This window comes from Pteropus medius, unplaced genomic scaffold, assembly GCF_902729225.1.
Source record: "Pteropus medius unplaced genomic scaffold, Ma_sr-lr_union100, whole genome shotgun sequence".
Classification (NCBI taxonomy): Eukaryota; Metazoa; Chordata; class Mammalia; order Chiroptera; family Pteropodidae; genus Pteropus; species Pteropus medius.
The window spans coordinates 59,471-80,738 of record NW_024343893.1 but is presented as its reverse complement, the minus strand read 5'-3'; the positions used below and the strand labels follow the sequence as shown (position 1 = coordinate 80,738).

Sequence of the window (21,268 nt, the reverse complement as noted above, 5' to 3'; positions counted from 1 at the left end):
CTGATGCTGCTTGATGAGTCTGGGGAGTATTGAGGTTCCAGAATCAGCACTGGAGGATTTGGGGAACTTATCCAAATGAGCAAAATTAGCATTTACTGATTGAGCACTTCCACCTGTAGTTTGGGGCTGCAAAGCAGAGTGCCTTGCTGTGGGGAAACCTCCAAAATGACTAGAACCCCTAGACTGTCCAAATGCTTCAAAGGTCGGAAAATCCGCATTTACAGAATTCTGAGCTGCGTGACTGTTGAAATGTGCAGAGTTAGCCAAATTGGCTGTAACTGTTGACTGAGGAGCTGGAGCTGCAAATATGTCTCAGCCAAGATCGCTTCCCAGGTCAAACTGCTTCTTTCCCTTCCGCTGGCCTTGAGAGCGACCTGCAACAGGCGACTGACTAGGTGTGCCCTAATTCAAGTGCAGTGTTGGAGCTGAATCTCCCAAAAGAGACTTCCGTGCTTTGACCTCGGGTGTGCTGCTTGTGCTACAGGCAGGGGACCCTGAAAGAGATGCGTGAACTGCTGCCACCTCTGTGGCTTGTTCTGGTGGCCCACGCCACCGTTTCTTCTCATAGTTTTCTTGTAGGAACCCTTTCACATTTTGTGGATCCCTGAAGTCTGGAATTGCTGAAGATCTATCAGCAAATAATCCTAGCCAAATCTGTTTCCAGACTTCCTTGCCGTGTTTTTGCGGGAATGCCATTTCCTCTTGTGTGAATGTTGTCGTGGAGACAGATTTCGCCCTGTGTGTGGGATGTCACCCTCGCAGGCTGCCGGAGCAGGAGGGACAGAGGAAGGGGCGGCCCGACTTGTTCGACTTGTTCCGGTAGATGGGGCCGCGCTGGACGCAGCCGAGGCGCTTTCGGGAGAGCGGGAGGCCGGTTCTGTCCCGCAGCATCTTCGGGGGCGTCTCCTCCTGCTTCGACCTAGCGCTGGGCGCCCTGGCATCCGCCGCTCGACTCCCCTGCTCTGGCCGCGGCGCGGGCGCTGCAGGGCGGGGGCTGAGGGGACCCACGGACCCGCCCGGCCCGGACAACCGCCGCCGCCGCCGCCACCTTCCCCACTTCTCCAGAGGGGAAAAGATGAGGAAGGGGGAAAGAAATTAATTTCTTTTCTCGAAAGTTCTGCTCCTCAATCAGAGATCGATTGTCTTGGAGAGGTTTGGATTCCTGTCTTTATGAAGTCTTTCCTACGACAACCAACCAACCAGAGACAGACAAGAAGAGGAAACGAAAGAACACTCGGCCAAGGGACGAGGCGCCCAGCAGGGAAAGAAGCCCGCGCGCCGCTTCCAGGGCACTTCTGAAACGAGCGCGCTCCACGAGAAGACGAGAAAGCAAAGATGATGCTCCACGTGGTCCCACGGGCCTGCGGCGTCCCTCACAGGCCAGCGCTGCACCATCGCCCTCCTTGAGGGAGAACCCCCTCCGAGTCGCGGGTAAACGCACGTGACCTCAACCAAAAGAGGGAGGAGGTCTGGACCTAGGAGGGCGGCGCACCAAGGAGCGCACGCTCCATGCAAGCGGCGGGCACGTCGGTGGCTCTGGAGGCGCCGTACCCCATTCCAGAGATGCCGGTCCCTGACGGTGAGGCCGCGTGCGACCCCGATTTCTGAGCCAGGTATGGTAAACTAGAAACAAAAGGCGAACGCGAGAGACCTTTGAAATGAAAGAGAGCATTTATTTGAAATACAACACATTTATTTGAAATCCTGGATAGCTGTTCAGGAAGCACCGATTCAGGCAGAAACCCCAAGAGTCTTCTGTTAAGGAGCAAAAGGTGAGGAGGTGTTTATAAGAAAGGGAAGGGGGACAGTGGCATCCATAGCAGGAAGGCATCTCTACTGGTGCCGTAACAGAACATAGCGATGGTCATTGTAAAGGATGTTTCTAACTTTTGGTTACTTTTGGTAGTCATCAGTCCGAGAGCGGTAACATTTTCTTTCTTGTCAGCTTGGAAACACTTCTTAGAGACACGATGTCATTTTAGGCCCAGTGCCAAGGGTCTTTGTAAGATATAGCATTTCCTTGTACCACATTAAGGTTTCCGGTCAGATAGGAAAGATTTTTGAAACTTTAAATTTCTTTGTTTAGAAATTCAATTTCTATGTAAGAAGTTAAATAGCTTGGTAGATATGAGATTGTCTTGTATGATGTTCAATTTCTTTGTAAGACGTTAAATCATCTTTTTAGGCATTAGATTTGTTTGTTAGTCATAATTTCCCAGTTAGATTAAATGTCTTTATAAGACATTAAATTTCTTTGTAAGGTATTAAATTTCCTTCTTCGACATTAAATATCCGTGTAAGACTTCAATTTCACAGTAAGAAATGAAATATTTTTGTAACACAATAAATTCCAGTATCGTGTCATCTACTTTATCATTATCTGGTGAATAGTTCTCTGGCACACGATGTAGTTTTAGGCTCAGCGCAAAGGGTATCTGGCCTTGTTGCAACATTCCGAACGTTGGAGGCATCAGATAGTTCCTCTGGGACGGCAGGTCAGGCTCCATGTCAACGTGGCTCCGTATCTGTTCTGTAGTGTACCTCGTCCTTCGCTGTGCCAGAGCCCCTTAGTCTGATTAGCCTCACTCGCTCCTGTCTTTTGCTTACCTTTCCTTTGGGTGTCAAAGCCCAGGTATTCTGGTAGTGATTTATCCACAATGACTTCAGTCACTTCCGGAAATATCTTATGCTTTTGAAAAATAGGCAGGATACTCGTTAAAGATTTGCCGACAGTCAGATTCTGTACGAATGTAGCAAGACCACCCAGCATGAACACGAGGGTCTTTTTGATCAGAAACTTGACGATCGTGGTGAAAACCCACCTGGACATCCAGTGGTCCCCTAGAAATGTCTCGAATCGTTCGTGGAGATATACGCTTATGTTAGCCACGACTAAGTTCTCCACGGCCTCCTCCATCCATTTCATGGCGTAGTGTTTGAAATAGGCCATAATGGAATCCTTGGAGAACATGGCAGCTGTGCTAGTCTGCCACAGTGCAGACGTTTAGAATTGTGGACCCTTTTATAGAATAGTGTTTTTCACCAAACATCGGATTACGTTTTCATCTGAGAGGGTATTCATTTCATAAGAGTTTGTGTTGGGATGAAATTCCTTCTATCTTGGATCTGTTGTAAAACATTAGATTTCCAATTCTAAAAATAGTTGTCTCTGTGATGATGTCATCCCGTCATTCATGTGGAAAACATAGTAACTATTTTCAGTACCTGAAGCTTCAGCACACTTGTTCATCTGAATAATCCCTGGGTGGAGCTACATTTTGTGTTGCTCACAGGATAGGCATTTATTTAATTCACGGAGTGAAATGTCAAAAGAACATAATGTGCTCAAGGAAACAGGAAGTGACTAACTCTTTAGGGCTGGCCTTGGACAAAGGGCACCTTAAGCTTCAGAAGGAGGCATATTCTGGGGTGTTGAAGTGACAACTGCTTCTAGCTAGCTCATCAGCTATAAAACGGAGGGTTTTTGAGGAGGACAGCCACAGATCAGAGTGACAGCACTGGGCTATCCTGCAAAGTCACATGAGGAAGGTTTCTAGACACTGGGGAGAAAATAATGATAATAAATCTACCTCGTCTCTAGACCATCTACTCTTATATTCTGACCATCTCAAGAATCGTATTGGCAATGACGCAAAGTCCTGACTATCATTAGGTAGAAACATCTCCTGAAGAAGAGAAATCTGTCATGAGGTTTTCTTTTCTGTGTTCAGAATCGTGTACTGCGGCATCGTTCCTTACAAATGACTGCCCCAAGTGAAATTGGTCGGTGACTGGACAGTGTGAGGATCTCAGTCCTAGCGCGTGCGGGCTGACTGCACCCTCCCACCCCATCCCCTCCGATGCCAAAACGTCAATATTTATGTTTCGATTACTCATGAAAATTTCATGGGATAGTAGATATAGTCAATTAGTATCTCAGGCTCTTTTCCTGTTGGTAAAACTTGTGAGAGATAAAATGCACTTATTCTTTTTTGTAAATCCAGAGAAAATGAAATATTATGTGAAATATTGAGAATCCTAAAGACAATTCTTTTTCTATTGAGGCATCTTAAATGAGTTTTCATACTAAATATCTTCCCAGATCGTGTGATCGTGAAAAGCGTTTGAGGTGGATAACATTGCATGTCTCAATTTATTGAAGCTAGGTAAGCAAGGATTTTTAATAAACCACTTGTAATCCTTTCCTCCAGACACACACATACATATTACTGACAGATACAGCCAGCAACCTGAGAGTTACATTTAAAAAATATTTCTTTACCATGACACAGGGACGATGAGGCAAAACCCATTAGCTGATAACAGTTGGAACAAGTGCAGTTCATCATTCAGATGGCTACGCCTTTTCAAGCTTCTGTACCGCAGACGTTTAAGATTCGTACTGTCCTTGGTCAACGATCTTTAAGGACCTTAAAAGGCTCCTTATGCAAGGGAACCTTTTTGGCAGCATGTTCTCTTTTCTGAAAAGCTTCTTTCCCCACGATTCTCCTTTGGTTAGTTTCCTCTCCGGCAGGCATGGGCTGGGTTCATATCCCTGTTATGTGTCGAAACATCTTGAAAATTGCTGATAAGGCTTTACAAAGTCTACTTCCACTTGTAAGAGAGTTAAGAAATTCTTTGAAATAACTTGTCCGGTTGCAGCAAGACAAACAGTAAGATGTTTTAAAGCACCTGCTCCGATGGCCAATGTTGACTTTACGATCTCTGAGATAGTAATATGTTTTCTTGAAAATTTTGCTTGTCAATCAAAGATTGATTGTCCCCAGGGGATTAGATCCCTGTCCTCATGAAATCTCTTTCCTATGACAGACAATGAAACAGACACAGACGAGATGCAGAAATGAAGGAACACACAGCCAAGGGACTAGTCGCCCAGCAGGAAAGAACCTTGCGTGCTGCTTCCAGGGCACTTCTTCAAAGGTCAGGAACCACAAAAAGATGAGAGAGCAGCGATGATGCTCCACGTGGTACCAAGCTCCTGTGGCATCTCAGAGCCCTGGACCCTCTCTGACCTCCGGAGCCTTTGATGTTCCCTCAAGTGCGGTGGGGACGACTCTCTACCTTCCGAACTTCACCGTTTTTCCCTCGACCTCTAGTCTCTGGGCTGATTTTGTTGTCAGCTCTTTGGTGTGATTGTTAAGTTACTGACCTCTACTTCTGTCCTTCATCAACCCCAACTTTGTGACAGGACGTTCCTTGTGCACTGGATTGTGAGGGAAATGTACTCAAAAGCAATTTCCCTCACCTCTCTGGAACAGCCCTGCACCCTGAGTGCCATCGTCATTCACTAGAAGCATCGGGACACTTTTTTTTTTTTTTTACTTGCTTTCCAACTAAGGGGGAAATGTGGCTCTCTACGCTGTTTGTAGAGACTACAGCGGCGGTAATGGATCTGTGGAAGGCGTGGCTCCACACGGAGCAGGCGCACTCGAAGGAGCAGGCTGTGTCTGCGCAGAAGCACCCGCTGGCACTGTTCCAAAGCCCCGCGGCTAGCCTCACTTGTGGAAGTGTACGCATTCCTGGAGGTGGCCGCAGAGCTGAAAGCGCTGTCTAGTTCTGCCAGGGCTGCATATTTGTCTGAAGATGCACTTGGCTGACTGGGAACTGCAACCACAGAACCAACAGGAGCTTTCTCTGTGGCCCAGAGGCCACTCCCCTGATCACCACCTCATCCAGCAGGGAAGCTATTGTCTAAATGAGCAAGTGCTGCATATTTCTCTGTAGACCAGCTTTATTTGTTGAAACTTTACTAAGTAAGAGCTGATGCTGCTTGATGAGTCTGGGGAGTATTGAGTTCCAGAATCAGCACTGGAGGAATGGGGAGCTTATCCAAATGAGCAAAATTAGCATTTACTGATTGAGCACTTCCACCTGTAGTTTGGGGCTGCAAAGCAGAGCGACTCGCTGTGGGGAAACCTCCAAAATGACTCGAACCCCTAGACTGTCCAAATGCATCAAAGGTCTGAAAATCCGCATTTACAGAATTCTGAGCTGCCTGACTGTTGAAATGTGCAGAGTTAGCCAAATTGGCTGTAACTGTTGACTGAGGAGCTGGAGCTGCAAATATGTCCCAGCCAAGATCGCTTCCCAGGTCACACTGCTTCTTTCCCTGCCGCTGGCCTTGAGAGCGACCTGCAACAGGCGACTGACTAGGTGTGCCCTAATTCAAGTGCAGTGTTGGAGCTGAATCTCCCAAAAGAGACTTCAGTGCTTTGACCTCGGGTGTGCTGCTTGTGCTACAGGCAGGGGACCCTGAAAGAGATCCGTGAACTGCCGCCACCACTGTGGCTTGTTCTGGTGGCCCACGCCACCGTTTCTTCTCATAGTTTTCTTGTAGGAACCCTTTCACATTTTGTGGATCCCTGAAGTCTGGAATTGCTGAAGACCTATCAGAGCAAATAATCCTAGCCAAATCTGTTTCCAGACTTCCTTGCCGTGTTTTTGCGGGAATGCCATTTCCTCTTGTGTGAATGTTGTCATGGAGACAGATTTCGCCCTGTGTGTGGGATGTCACCCTCGCAGGCTGCCGGAGCAGGAGGGACAGAGGAAGGGGCGGCCCGACTTGTTCGACTTGTTCCGGTAGATGGGGCCGCGCTGGTCGCAGGCGAGGCGCTTTCGGGAGAGCGGGAGGCCGGTTCTGTCCCGCAGCATCTTCGGGGGCGTCTCCTCCTGCTTCGACCTAGCGCTGGCCGCCCTGGCCGCCGCCGCTCGACTCCCCTGCTCTGGCCGCGGCGCGGGCGCTGCGGGGCGGGGGCTGAGGGGACCCACGGACCCGCCCGGCCCGGACAACCGCCGCCGCCGCCGCCACCTTCCCCACTTCTCCAGAGGGGAAAAGACGAGGAAGGGGGAAAGAAATTAATTTCTTTTCTCGAAAGTTCTGCTCCTCAATCAGAGATCGATTGTCTTGGAGAGGTTTGGATTCCTGTCCTTATGAAATCTTTCCTACGACAACCAACCAACCAGAGACAGACAAGAAGAGGAAACGAAAGAACACTCGGCCAAGGGACGAGGCGCCCAGCAGGGAAAGAAGCCCGCGCGCCGCTTCCAGGGCACTTCTGAAACGGGCGCGCTCCACGAGAAGACGAGAAAGCAAAGATGATGCTCCACGTGGTCCCACGCGCCTGCGGCGTCCCTCACAGGCCAGCGCTGCACCATCGTCCTCCTTGAGGGAGAACCCCCTCCGAGTCGCGGCTAAACGCACGTGACCTCAACCAAAAGAGGGAGGAGGTCTGGACCTAGGAGGGCCGCGCACCAAGGAGCGCACGCTCCATGCACGCGGCGGGCACGTCGGTGGCTCTGGAGGCTCCGTACCCCATTCCAGAGATGCCGGTCCCTGACGGTGAGGCCGCGTGCGACCCCGATTTCTGAGCCAGGTATGGTAAACTAGAAACAAAAGGCGAACGCGAGAGACCTTTGAAATGAAAGAGAGCATTTATTTGAAATACAACACAGTTATTTGAAATCCTGGATAGCTGTTCAGGAAGCACCGATTCAGGCAGAAACCCCAAGAGTCTTCTGTTAAGGAGCAAAAGGTGAGGAGGTGTTTATAAGAAAGGGAAGGGGGACAGTGGCATCCATAGCAGGAAGGCATCTCTACTGGTGCAGTAACAGAACATAGCGATGTTCATTGTAAAGGATGTTTCTAACTTTTGGTTACTTTTGGTAGTCATCAGTCCAAGAGCGGTAACATTTTCTTTCCTGTCAGCTTGTAAACACTTCTTAGAGACACGATGTCATTTTAGGCCCAGTGCCAAGGGTCTTTGTAAGATATAGCATTTCCTTGTACCACATTAAGGTTTCCGGTCAGATAGGAAAGATTTTTGAAACTTTAAATTTCTTTCTTTAGAAATTCAATTTCTATGTAGGAAGTTAAATAGCTTGGTAGCTATAAGATTGTCTTGTATGATGTTCAATTTCTTTGTAAGACGTTAAGTCATCTTTTTAGGCATTAGATTTGTTTGTTAGACATAATTTCCCAGTTAGATTAAATGTCTTTATAAGACATTACATTTCTTTGTAAGGTATTAAATTTCCTTCTTCAACATGAAATTTCCGTGTAAGACTTCAATTTCACAGTAAGAAATGAAATATTTTTGTAACAATAAATTCCAGTATCATGTCATCTACTTTATCATTATCTGGTGAAGAGTTCTCTGGCACACGATGTAGTTTTAGGCTCAGCGCAAAGGGTATCTGGCCTTGTTGCAACATTCCAAACGTTGGAGGCATCAGATAGTTCCTCTGGGACGGCAGGTCAGGCTCCATTTCAACGTGGCTCCGTATCTGTTCTGTAGTGTACCTCGTCCTTCGCTGTGCCAGAGCCCCTTAGTCTGATTAGCCTCACTCGCTCCTGTCTTTTGCTTACCTTTCCTTTGGGTGTCAAAGCCCAGGTATTCTGGTAGTGATTTATCCACAATGACTTCAGTCACTTCCGGAAATATCTTATGCTTTTGAAAAATAGACAGGATATTCCTTAAAGATTTGCTGACAGTCAGATTCTGTAGGAATGTAGCAAGACCACCCAGCATGAACACGAGGGTCTTTTTGATCAGAAACTTGACGATCGTCGTGAAAACCCACCTGGACATCCAGTGGTCCCCTAGAAATGTCTCGAATCGCTCGTGGAGATATACGCTTATGTTAGCCACGACTAAGTTCTCCACGGCCTCCTCCATCCATTTCATGGCGTAGTGTTTGATAAAGGCCATAATGGAATCCTTGGAGAACATGGCAGCTGTGCTAGTCTGCCACAGTGCAGACCTTTAGAATTCTGGAGCCTTTTATAGAACAGTGTTTTTCACCAAACATCGGATTACGTTTTCATCTGGGAGGGTATTCATTTCATAAGAGTTTGTGTTGGGATGAAATTCCTTCTATCTTGGATCTGTTGTAAAACATTAGATTTCCAATTCTAAAAATAGTTGTCTCTGTGATGATGTCATCCCATCATTCATGTGGAAAACATAGTAACTACTTTCAGTACCTGAAGCTTCAGCACACTTGTTCATCTAAATAATCTCTGGGTGGAGCTAAATTTTGTGTTGCTCACAGGATAGGCATTTATTTAATTCACCGAGTGAAATGGCAAAAGAACATAATGTGCTCAAGGAAACAGGAAGTGACTAACTCTTTAGGGCTGGCCTTGGACAAAGGGCACCTTAAGCTTCAGAAGGAGGCATATTCTGGGGTGTTGAAGTGACAACTGCTTCTAGCTAGCTCATCAGCTATAAAACGGAGGGTTTTTGAGGAGGACAGCCACAGATCAGAGTGACAGCACTGGGCTATCCTGCAAAGTCACATGAGGAAGGTTTCTAGACACTGGGGAGAAAATAATGATAATAAATCTACCTCGTCTCTAGACCATATACTCTTATATTCTGACCATCTCAAGAATCGTATTGGCAATGACGCAAAGTCCTGACTATCATTAGGTAGAAACATCTCCTGAAGAAGAGAAATCTGTCATGAGGTTTTCTTTTCTGTGTTCAGAATCGTGTACTGCGGCATCGTTCCTTACAAATGACTGCCCCAAGTGAAATTGGTCGGTGACTGGACAGTGTCAGGATCTCAGTCCTAGCGCGTGCGGGCTGACTGCACCCTCCCACCCCATCCCCTCCGATGCCAAAACGTCAATATTTATGTTTCGATTACTCATGAAAATTTCATGGGATAGTAGGTATAGTCAATTAGTATCTCAGGCTCTTTTCCTGTTGGCAAAACTTGTGAGAGATAAAATGCACTTATTCTTTTTTGTAAATCCAGAGAAAATGAAATATTATGTGAAATATTGAGAATCCTAAAGACAATTCTTTTTCTATTGAGGCATCTTAAATGAGTTTTCATACTAAATATCTTCCCAGATCATGTGACCGTGAAAAGCGTTTGAGGTGGATAACACTGCATGTCTCAATTTATTGAAGCCAGGTAAGCAAGGATTTTTAATAAACCACTTGTAATCCTTTCCTCCAGACACGCACATACATATTACTGACAGATACAGCCAGCAACCTGAGAGTTACATTTAAAAAATATTTCTTTACCATGAGACAGGGACGATGAGGCAAAACCCATTAGCTGATAACAGTTGGAATAAGTGCAGTTCATCATTCAGATGGCTACGCCTTTTCAAGCTTCTCTACAGCAGACCTTTAAGATTCGTATTGTCCTTGGTCAACGATCTTTAAGGACCTTAAAAGGCTCCTTATGCAAGGGAACCGTTTTGGCAGCCTGTTCTCTTTTCTGAAAAGCTTCTTTCCCCACTTTTCTCTTTTGGTTTGTTTCCTCTCCGGCAGGCATGGGCTGGGTTCACATCCCTGTTATGTGTCGAAACGTCTTGAAAATTGTTGATAAGGCTTTGAAAAGTCTACTTCCACTTGCAAGAGAGTTACGAAATTCTTTGAAATATCTTGTCAGGTTGTATCAGGACAAACAGTAAGATGTTTTAAAGCACCTGCTCAGATGGCCGACGTTGACTTTACGATCTCTGAGATACTAATATGTTTTCTTGATATTTTTGCTTGTCAATCAAAGATTGATTGTCCCCAGGGGGTTAGATCCCTGTTCTCATGAGATCTCTTTCCTATGACAAACAACAAAACAGACACAGACGAGATGCAGAAATGAAGGAACACACAGCCAAGGGACTAGTCGCCCAGCAGGAAAGAACCTTGCGTGCCTGAAACCACAGTGACCAGGACCCAGGCTGACAGGCCTCTCAGTCTGGAGGTCAGAGTCCACCTATGCCCAGGGCCGATGGTCAGCTCACACCCTCGGAACCCTGGCCAGCATCGCTGGTGCAGCCCCCGGCCTAGACTGCAGGTCTCCTCATGCCCTTCAGGGTGTGGAACTGAGACACCCAGACAACACACAGAAACTTAATAGGTGAACCTGGCTTTGGCTAAAGAGGTGGAGGGGCCTGATTTCCATCCCACTGACCCTCTGGGCCCCTCCCGCATGCCTGCTCTGTCCCCTTGCTCCCCCTAGGGGCCTCGGATCCCCTGCTCTGTCAGGGGTCCCTGTGCACCTCCCCACTTCCTGCCTGGCACCACCTATGGAGAAGGCAGGGTGACCCCAGGAAATTCCCCCAGATAGAGGACAGAGGAGCTCATGGACAGGGTCTGAGCCACAGCTCAGCAACAGACATGAGAGGGAGGGTCTCCCCGAAACCGACCCCCAAGGATCAGGGAGCCAACAGCCACCTGAACGCCCACCACCGTCCTCTCTTCCTGGAATACGCAGGTCACCCCCCTCTGCACACCCTGGAACTGTGGCTCCACTGAGCCACAAGGCCCTGGGTCTCGGTCCCTGGAAGCAGAGGCCAGGCTGGTGACACTGGAGAAGGAAGGTGGGTCCCCTTACCTGTCATCACCCAGCTTGCCCCTTTCTCACCCTCAGAGTCATCTCTGTGACCTTCCTGCCGGGAGGAAATCCAGCCTTCCCAGAGCATTTGAGAACAGGGGGAAGATTCCAGTGCCCAGCTGGGTTTCTGTGTCACAAATGGAAAGAATCCCCCAGGTTGAGGGATCCCTGGTCTCTGTGTGTGGTGCTGAGGGACCCAAGGCCAGGACATAGTTCAGGCTACGGTTGGGTTGGCACATGGCCAACATCATTGGGTTCCAACATCAGCCTTTCCATCAAAAGTCTGCTCTCTAAGACAGTGTGATCGGCGTCCCCGAGAGCTTGTGAGATGCAGACCATGGCGTCCATGGTGCGCCTCGAGTCAGAACCTGAATTTCCACAGGGTCTTCAGACCGTCCTTGTGCCCAGGAGGTCGGGGGGGAGCTGCCCCGCCCCCACATCCTCGGTCTCAGCCTGGCAGGACATCCGCATTCGCTGGGCGGCGGCTGAAGTAGCATTCCTCAGGTGTCACAGGGGCACCACATTCTCTATAAAGTTCCACAGGTGATTCCGATAAACAGCAGGGGCGACGTCTGTATGGAAAGAGTTTCTGCTGTAGCCCCCAGGGCTCCTGCTTTGAGGATGAGAAAGGGCTGTGGAGGAGGGTACCGTGCACCCACCGAAACGCCCCAGCCTTGTGCAGGTCCAGCAGAGTGTGCACGCATGTGTCTGCGTGTGTGTGTGTGTGTGTGTGTGTGTGTGCGCGTGTGTGTGCAGGGTGAGAAGTTACAGCTGTAGGAGGCAGAGGCCTCAGCAGTTCCCAGGTAACAGCAATGCAGACGGGATCTAATTGGGATGGAGGGGAGAGGGGAGGCAGGAATGAAGGGAGGGAGAGGCAGAGTTGTGGCCTTAGAGCCCCCCCCTCCCGGGCATGTGTCCTGAAAAGTGCTCCTGCCTGGAGGAGGCTCAGGGCACCAGGAGGAGAGACAGCAGTGCCTGTGAGCATTTCTGTAGCTCAAGCTCTTCTCTCTGAGGGAAGAACGAGGCAGACAGCGGACACCTGGAATGCGTGGTCCCTGGAGGAGGCACCTGCTGGCAGATGAGAGGAAATGATTTTCTGGGGGTGGACAGGAGAACTGGAGAGGGAGACTGGCTGGGGTCTCCTGGGGAGGCTAAGGCTCCACGAGGGGACAAAGGGCAGGATGGGGGAGGGGCTCACCGATACCAAAATCTCATGATCTTGAGGTGGTGACAGGCAGGAAAACATCAATTACCATAAGTTTGACAAGTTATTCATCACTGAACGGTAATTTCTGAAAACTAATGATAGTACTAACAATTTATGTCTGGGCGACAGCAGGAAAAGCTTATCTAGGGGCTCTACACATTGCCCTTACCACCAGCCCCAGAAAGGGGCAGATACTCACCAGGAGCTGGAGGGCCCTGGGAACACACGTTCATTCACCCACAGATATTTGCAGCCTGTTGCAGGCACTGGGGGTGCAAGGAGATCAGACAAGCCCCTGCCCCTACTGAGGTCATGTCCATGGGGAGGAGAGAGACAAGGAAAGATCTAGAATATGATGTCAGGTACCCACAAGTGTCATGAAGGGAACAGAGCAGGGAAAGGTCAGAAAGTGAACACAGAATGACTTTAGAGAAGGTGGTCAGGGAAGGCATCTCCCACGGACACACCTGAGATGCAGCAGGGGTCTGAGGCCAGTGAGAGGGGGTGAGCCGGGCAGACACCTGGGGAAGAGTATTCAAAACAGAAGAAATATGCGGTTCGGAGGTGCTGAAGTAATGGTGGCCATGCTGCTGACCTTGACCGTAGGTGACACACACATTTACACACTCACTCACACCAAGGCGGAGAGGTGAAGAAACCTGCTCACTCACCGGGGCCTCGTTTCTCTATCCCGATACACAGATCCAAATATTGATTAATTTCTCTCTTCCTTCCTAGTCTCACTTTTAAACTCCTGGAACCCACTGCCACTCCTGAGCTCACTACTGAGTCCACGCTGCCAAAGGGAAGGATGTGCTTCTCCTTGTCCACAATCTGCCTGAGGGTCTTGCAGGCTATGCCTAGTACAAAGGGGAAAATGTAGGTCCCGATGATCAAATCGCATCACACATAATAGACACTCAAGTAAATATTCCCGGGCCTGCATAAAGCAGTTGGGAGAGAATATACCCTAATGGATTCCTGCTGGTCCAGAAGGTCACCCTGCAGGACACAGGATACTACACCCCACAAGCCATAATGAAAAATTTTCAGAATGAGGAAGTAACTGGACAGCTCCGCGTATACCGTGAGTGATTCCTCTCTGTCCTCTGGGTGTCGGGTGGGGAATTCTACTTCACACACACAGGATCGGCAGCCCTGGACTCTGCCTCCATGCCCCCTGCATTGCGTCCCAGGCTGGGGGTTGAGCACTGAGTGCAGGACACACACGGTGGAGACACACTTCCTAAGATCAGAGCTCCCTTCCCGGATTCCAGCCCCTGCAGACATTCACTGCAGGGGGAACAACCATTCTTAAGGGGGCAGCTCAATGGAGGGAGATCAGTCTCAGTCCAGCCCCTGCGCCCCTCCCATGACCATTGCCCTGAGAAAGACCCCATAGTCACGTCCTGCCCTGAGGGGCCCCCTGGGACCCTCACATAGACACTCAGCCTAGGCAGCTCTTCCCCAGACCCCTGTTCCAAGGATCCTGTCTCCAGGGACCCTGGGGAGCCTGTGCCAGGTTGGGTTTGGCCTTCTCGGCAGAGCCGACTGGGAGCAATGATTTCCCATGTGCCCGAGTCACAGGGTCACCTGAACTGTCACCAGCCAGAGCTCCGCTCTAGAGCCACGTCTGACTAGGGGCAGAGCCTGGTCCTTCACCTGAGACTGTGTGAGGAGAGTACAGGTCATGATTCTTCATTTATAGTCGGTCATTCTCTTCCCTGTCGTGACCTCCCAATCTGAGGGACGTCCCGTGCATGTCACTGGTTAAACAAAACTGTAAGCCACACCGAAGGTCGACAGAGCTACCGGGTGCTACCTGACAGTGACACCAATTCCTTAATCTTCGATCACACCAGTTTAACTGAGAGGTATGAGCAAAAACAGGAAACTGTTAAAGAGAGAACCAGAGGCCCCAAACGGCATCATGCATGCTAAAAGTCGTAATAGACACCGATTTAATTCCTGATCTAATTGCAGTTTCAACCTCCCCAGGAAACAGTATCTTAATCAATCAGTTTGGAATGTTCTGGTCAACAGGGATGAGGAAATCTGTCCCGTGGGCCCTCTCCCACGCCCCCTAGAAAGAAGAAGCAATCAGCAGGATAACCTGCCCCCCACCTTCTATCCCCCCAAAGGAAAGGTAGCCCTGCCCCCAAATTAACCCTCTTTTCCCTCACTAATAGCTCCCTTGCCTGGCCCTGCTTCCTGTAAAAATCCTTCCGTTTTTTGCAGCCCCCAAGTTGCCTTTCTGGTTGCCACACGGGATGTTGTCTCATTCATGATTCGCTTAATAAAGCCAGTCAGACCTTCAAGTTGACTCGGCGGAGCTCTGTTTTTTAACGTATCCAGACATCGAAATGTCCGCGTGTCAACGATGAGACCCCTGTGATCCCCTCAGCTTCTTCAACTCAGGAAGCCTAGTACCTTTTCATGTCTCAGCAACAGGGCCTGAGCACCAGGCCTCTGAGGAAAGGAAAGCAAAGCGGATGAGGTTTGCAGACCTTGACGCACGTTTCACTAAGCAAGCGGGAGGCAGGAAATGGCCCCAACCGCAAGAGGGGAGAGAGAGAGGGAGGGGGAGGGGAGTGGCGGCCAGGGGGAGGGGAGGGGCCTCCCTGATGCCTGGCGGGCACCAGTCAGGGCAGAAATGCAAAGCCTTGGGTGGGAAGGGAGGTCCACTTGTGGCTGAGCTCAGTCCAAGGGCACAGGGGTCTGTCTCGGAGCTGGAGAGAAGCTGGCTGGGACACGGGGCCTGAGGAGACACAGCGGGCACGGAGCCGAGTCCTCTGAGCATCAGGCCGAGGCTGGGGCGCGCTGCGCACTGGCCAGTGCAATGCGGAGACGCCAGCAGCGGGGACGTGGAGGGACAAGGCCCCGGGCAGAGTCATTTGAGACCCTGGGGAAACTGGAGGCTCGGGGCCGGCGGGGAGAGAGGCGGATGGGGAGAGACAGGAGCGCAGCTCCGGGCTGCGGGGTTGAGGGAGAGGTCGGGGCGGAGCCTGTAAGTGTCCCCAGCTCACCCGCCTAGGGCGCCGCCGACCGGCATCAATCAGAGACATTCCCTATCACCGCGTATGGGCAGTAGGGCCCAAGAGTGCCTCTAAGGTGACTTTTCCTTCATCTAAATAAGAATCACGTCCAGAGGTGGAGATTGACCGCGCTAATGAGACGCGCGCCGCACGGAGAAGCAGGTGGTCACACCGCGCAGGCGCCTGGAAACCTCTGCTTTTCCTGCCTGCACCTCGCGGAGCCCCGCCTGGCTCCCTCTAACACCGCGCCCCACTTCTTTCCGGGAGCCCCCCGAACCTCTCCTTTTCGGGGTCGGATCCCTTATGCACAGGCGTAATACACCTTTGCCTCTTGCCTGCACTTTCTTGTGGGGATGTCCGCTGGGTTTTCCCCTTGGAGATCCCAGAACCCGCGGCACCGCTCACAGGGTGAGAGCTTGGGGTTTCCAGGGAAGACCGTGCAGGAGAACCAGGGAGAGGCTGACGCCGTGAGTGCAGTGAGGAGGGTGACGGTAAGGGCGACACCGAAGGACGAGGAAAGACCAAGAAGGGAAAAGCAAATGTCTAAGGAGGCGGAGGGCAGGATGGCCCCAGGGGAAGGGGCTCCCGGTGACATGCGACAGGGGACAAGGGGACAGGGGCAGAGTTCAGTGGGCAATGGGAGTCTAGACGCAAGGAGGGTTTGGAGGGCATGGGGACAGCTCGGGGCCAGAAGTGGACAAGATCCTGGGCGGGATTTAATGAGGGAAGGATGAGTGTGGGACAAGGGGGAGTGGAGGGGGGGCAGTGATGGGACCGGGTCCCCAGCAGGAGGGGGTTCCAGAACCCCAACTAGGGTGAATGGTGAGGAAGGAAGGGCTCAGGCTGTAGGGGTGAGATCAGGGTTCAGGGAACATGTCCAGAGTCCAGCTGTGACCAGGGTGACAGGCAGGCAGCTGTTTCTGTGATGGGCATTTTCAGCCCCACCTGCCTGGCAGTGCTGGGGAAATACCCATGTGCTGTCCTGCCCTCCTTCCCCCGGGCCTCCTCCCCCCAGCCCTGCTTCAGGGCAGCCAGCACCTTCCCTAGCTGGAGCCCCCAGGACTCTGGGCTGATCTGCAGGAGAAGGAGGCCCTGGAGAGGGGTGGAATGATCGCTCATGGGCAAGGAAGGGAGGGCGGCACAGGGCACATGTGGACGGAGTGCGGGGCTGAGTCGGGCTCTAGATGGCTCTCCTCTTTGCCTTCAGACTTTCCCCCCATCCCCTTGTGTGTGCATTTCCCACCCAGAGCTTCCTCTGCTCAGAAGGTAGTTCTCAAAGCTCTCTTGGTATCTGTCACCCAAAAACCAGTTTTGCACACTCCGCCCTCATTAAGGGAACCTCATCCAGGCTGCCGACCCTGCTGTCCGCAGAGGAGGTCTCTCGTCCCATCATGTGGGTGTTGTGCTTCTTAAGACCCCCACCCCACCCCTGGTCAGAATGCAGGCTCTGACACTGATCCCCATTGAGAAGGATGTCACCCCAGAACAGGACCGGAGGGCTATACTCTGTTGGCATAGACTATGCTTATTTTCACAAGCAACCCAAGTTCCTCCTCTGCTTAAGCAAGCAGGTAGACAAAATATCATGAATTTTATGATGGTGAAATCAGAGTTGGGGACAGGCACGTGTAGCCACTGGCTGATCCAAGGCCAGGAATGTGATCATTCTCTACTGGAGAAGATTCTCCTGTTGACCTGGGTCGATCATGCGTCATGAAACCAAGATCACAATCGTAGCTCTCGGGAGCGTCTCCTTTTGCAAAATTAGATGTTTATTCTTTAAAAGCCAACGGACAATCAGGTTGTGTGTGACTGGAGCCTCCTGCCCAGTTGCTGACATCAGGATGGTCTTCAATAAACACACGTGTTTGAACGAGCACATAATTCATGTCTCTGCACTTGTCACGAGATACATCCCCCCCTTATCCAAGAGGAAGGTGGCCGCTGAGTACATCATCCATGGCTTTGTGCTCCAGGAAGGAGTTCTCAGAGAACACGATGCGTGTGCCAGTGTGCCAGTGTGCCACGAAGACTCTCAGCACTCTGAGAGTGAGCTTTTTATACACATTCCTAGAGGGGCTCACACTCTCTTCCCTCCCAACACAACACACACACACAGAAGGGCTCACTGGGCAGTGAGCTCTCCCCTGGGTGCCCAGCACCCAGTTTCAATCTGACTTGCACACCAGAGAGCTCATAGTGGCGGGTGGCATGTCTGATAAACGAAAGAACCAGCATTTGTTCACCAGCATCAGCAGGGGGACAGACACATACAGAGAGGAGAGACATTGTTAGTCAACCGACTGCAGCACGATATACACGTCTAACCAATGGACTGGATACTGGAAACTAATGAAAATAAATTAATTCATTTTAAAAAGCCTAAAAAAGATTCTGGGAGGAGATAGATGATTCTAAAGTGTTGGTAAACCAAGAGGACAGACCGGGAAGCGTGACTTGATCCCGGCAAGGGTGGCTCACAGTGCACAGGACACTCGACTGACCACCAACACTTGATTTACGTTCGTAATGATCTGTGCCATGAGGGTACATTGGGAGGAACTGGAAAGAGAGTCCCCGTAGCTTTTGTAATCAGAGAGAAGGGAACAAGAAGAAGGTGTCGTGAGTCTGTGGCATGGGCCCCAGGGGACAACAGGGAAAGCTCTGTGCTGTGGGGCCTCGAAGCAAGAGATGGGAGCCGACTCCAGAAGCCGGACACGGCCAGAAAAGCAGGGAGCTGGGTTCTGAGCACGAGATGTCTGGAAACCCAGTTTAGACCTGTGGGCTCCGGGGCTGTGAGCAGAGACGTTTGTGGTCGTGCTAAGGAAAGCGGCTGTGGTTTCAGGGACGAGGAACCGAGGCAGCTCTGAAGCACGGTGTTCGTCTCGTCCCCACTCTGAAGTGTCTCCATGCAGCACGGAGACACGGAAGATTCTCTCAGCTTCTTCTGATGCCAGAGGAACAGGTGTCTTTCAGTGTTTCAGCAGCAGGCCCTGAGCACTAGGCCTCCCCAAAGCAACGAAGATGAGGCCTCGACTCAGGTTTCACTAAGCAAGCGGGAGGCGGGAAATGGCCCCCACTCTGAGAGGAGGGAGAGACGGGCAGATACGTGGGTGCGTGTGCTTTGGGGGCTTGGTTCCCTGATGCCTGGCAGGATACAGAGGGCCGGAGTGCAAAGCCTCGGACGTGAAAGCAGATCCAGGTGTAGCTGGGAGCACAGTCCAGAGGAAGAGGGAGTCACAGAGCTGGACAGGGACTACCTGGGACGCCGGGCCTGTGGAAGACTCCGAGCATGGAGCTGGGTCCTCGGAGCACCAGGCTGACGGCGGAGAGAGCTTGCACCTGCCTGTGGACGGTGGCAACCTGAGGTGGGCTGGGAGGGGTGGCACGAAGGGATGGGGTCCCTGGGCACAGTCCAGATGAGACTCTGGACGGGCTGGAGGCAGAAGGCAGGCAGGGGCAGAGGTGGACGGGGGATGCTGATGCTGAGGAAAACAGTGGAGGAGGGCTCGGGAGAGGCTGACACTTTGCGTGACACAAGAGGGACACAACTGGCGAGAGACAACTGAGGATGAAGGAACCAGGAAAAGAAAAGCGAATGTCTCAGAAGGCAGAGGGTGGGGAGCGTGTTTCCTTCAAGGAAGGCAGAGGGGTGTCGAAGGCAAGGAAACGATCCCCAGGGACATAGGGGCTTGGCTGAGGACAGGATGGCTCCAGGGAAAGGGCCTCACGGGGATCTGGGAGAGGGCACAAGGGCGACACATTGTCCGGAGGCGAGCCGGGAGTCCAGACACCAGGAGCTGTCGGAGGAGATGGGCACAGGTCTGGGGTGGATGTTGAGGAAGGAAGCCAGGGTCAGTGCAGGACAAGGAGGGTCCAGGTGGGGAATGGGAGATGGAGTCTTCCTGAACACCAGGCATGAGAAAGGTGACAAGCCAGTGAAGTGCGTGAGCTGGTGGGAACAGGTCCGGGGTGAACGCATGTGGCAGAGTGAGCGCCAGTGTGGCCCAGAGTCCAGACAAGACGGGTGACAGGGAAGGAAGCACGCGGTTCTCTGATCTGGGCAATTTCAGTCTCTCGTGCCTGGCAGCACAGGAGAAAAACACCGAGTTTTAAATGAATGTAGCTATTTTTGGAATTCAGTGTGGGATATGACAAGAATATTTTAAAAGCCATTACTGGTTACTAAAAATAGACTGAGCTCTAAATGATGGTTCCGTATTACTATTTTTAAAATCTCGGATGATGCCGATCTTTGAGAATTGACATGCAGGTGTGATATGACTTGCTAGACACCGAGTATTAAATGAATATAGCTATTTTTGGAACTCGGTGTGTTCATAGAATAGGAACATTTTGAAAGTCGTTGCTGGTTACTAAAAATAGACTGAGCTCTAAATGCTGGTTATGTATTAATATTTTTAAAATCTAGGTTTATACCATTCTTTGAGATTTCACATGCTGGTGTGATATCAACTGCTAGAAGGCAAATTTGAAATGAAATAGAGCTAGTTTTGGAATTCACTATGGTCATATGACAAGAAAATTGTAAAAACTGTTGTTTGTTGCTGGAAATTAACTGAGCTCTAAGTGCTGGTTCTGTGTTAACATTCTTAAAATCTCAGATGCTGACACTCTTTGAGAATTGACATGCTGGTGTGACACGAATTTCTCGACACCGAGTTTCTAATGAAACGTGTATATTTTTGAAATTCAATACGCTCATATAACACAATTTTTTTTTAAAAGCTAAGTTTATTGGGGTAACATTGGTTAATACAATTATATAATTTTCAGGTGTAGATTATAATTTGACATCTGTATATTCTATTGCGTGTTTAACCCCCAAAGTCCAGTGTCCGTCAGCTACATATATTTGATCCCCTTTATCCACTTTGCTCTCCTCCTACCCCTTATATTTGCTCTCCTTTAACCGTCTACCTGCCCCCGCCTTCTCCTCCCTCGGCCCTCTGCTCACCACTAGTCTACAGTCCATGTCCTTGAGTCTCTGTTTGTCCTCTTCGTGTGTTGCTTTTAGGTTTATACCCCACATAGAAGTGATATCATGTGATTTTCAACTTTTTCTGTCCGATCGATTTCACTTAGCATGATTTCCAACGGCTTTGAAACCAAATTTCTGGTATGAGAAAAATGTCTTAAGCTTCAGGATGCTAGCAGTATAGTATAATAATTTTGAAAATCCAGTGTGCTCACATTCCTTTTGAATTGAGATGCTTGTGTAAAATTCACTTCTTGATACCGAGCTTCAAGGGAAATATCACTGTTGTGAAATTCAGTATGGTCATATACCCAGATATTTTGAAAACAGGTTCTTAATATCATACATTTTGAGCTCTCCATGCTTTTAGTGTGTAAGTCTTTTCAAAAATTGGTAGGCTCACATTTTTTTGAATTTGCAGGCTGGTGTGATATGAATATTTTAGTCCGAGTTTCAAATGGTTCACAAATAGTTTTGAAATTCAGAACGGTTTTATAACACCAATATTTAGAAAGCCAGTTACTGGTATGAGATTAAAGACTTGAGCTTCTACATGGTGGTACGGTATAAATTTTTTGAATATCTGGCAGAATGAGTTTTTTGAGAATTGACATGCTGGTGTGATACGAACATCTTGAAACCGAATTT

General features: G+C 50.0%; 1 protein-coding gene, 1 long non-coding RNA gene and 1 pseudogene across 2 annotated transcripts; all 3 read right to left on the bottom strand.

The window, feature by feature from the left end:
* Positions 1 to 7: 7 nt before the first annotated feature.
* LOC120607039 (arf-GAP domain and FG repeat-containing protein 1-like) lies at positions 8 to 1,089 on the bottom strand (annotated as a pseudogene).
* A 4,249-nt stretch (positions 1,090 to 5,338) lies between these two features.
* LOC120607043 (arf-GAP domain and FG repeat-containing protein 1-like) lies at positions 5,339 to 8,750 on the bottom strand. Its single transcript, XM_039868647.1, is given in 3 exon segments — positions 5,339 to 6,415; positions 6,418 to 6,872; positions 8,387 to 8,750. Coding segments are annotated over 3 exon segments (1,464 nt in total). The 3' UTR covers positions 5,339 to 5,770.
* A 746-nt stretch (positions 8,751 to 9,496) lies between these two features.
* Positions 9,497 to 15,843, bottom strand: LOC120607042 (uncharacterized). Its single transcript, XR_005654044.1, has 3 exons — positions 15,017 to 15,843; positions 12,786 to 13,446; positions 9,497 to 11,992 (listed from the first exon to the last, which is right to left on the bottom strand). It is a non-coding gene; the product is annotated as an uncharacterized LOC120607042 (long non-coding RNA).
* Between the last annotated feature and the right edge of the window lie 5,425 nt (positions 15,844 to 21,268).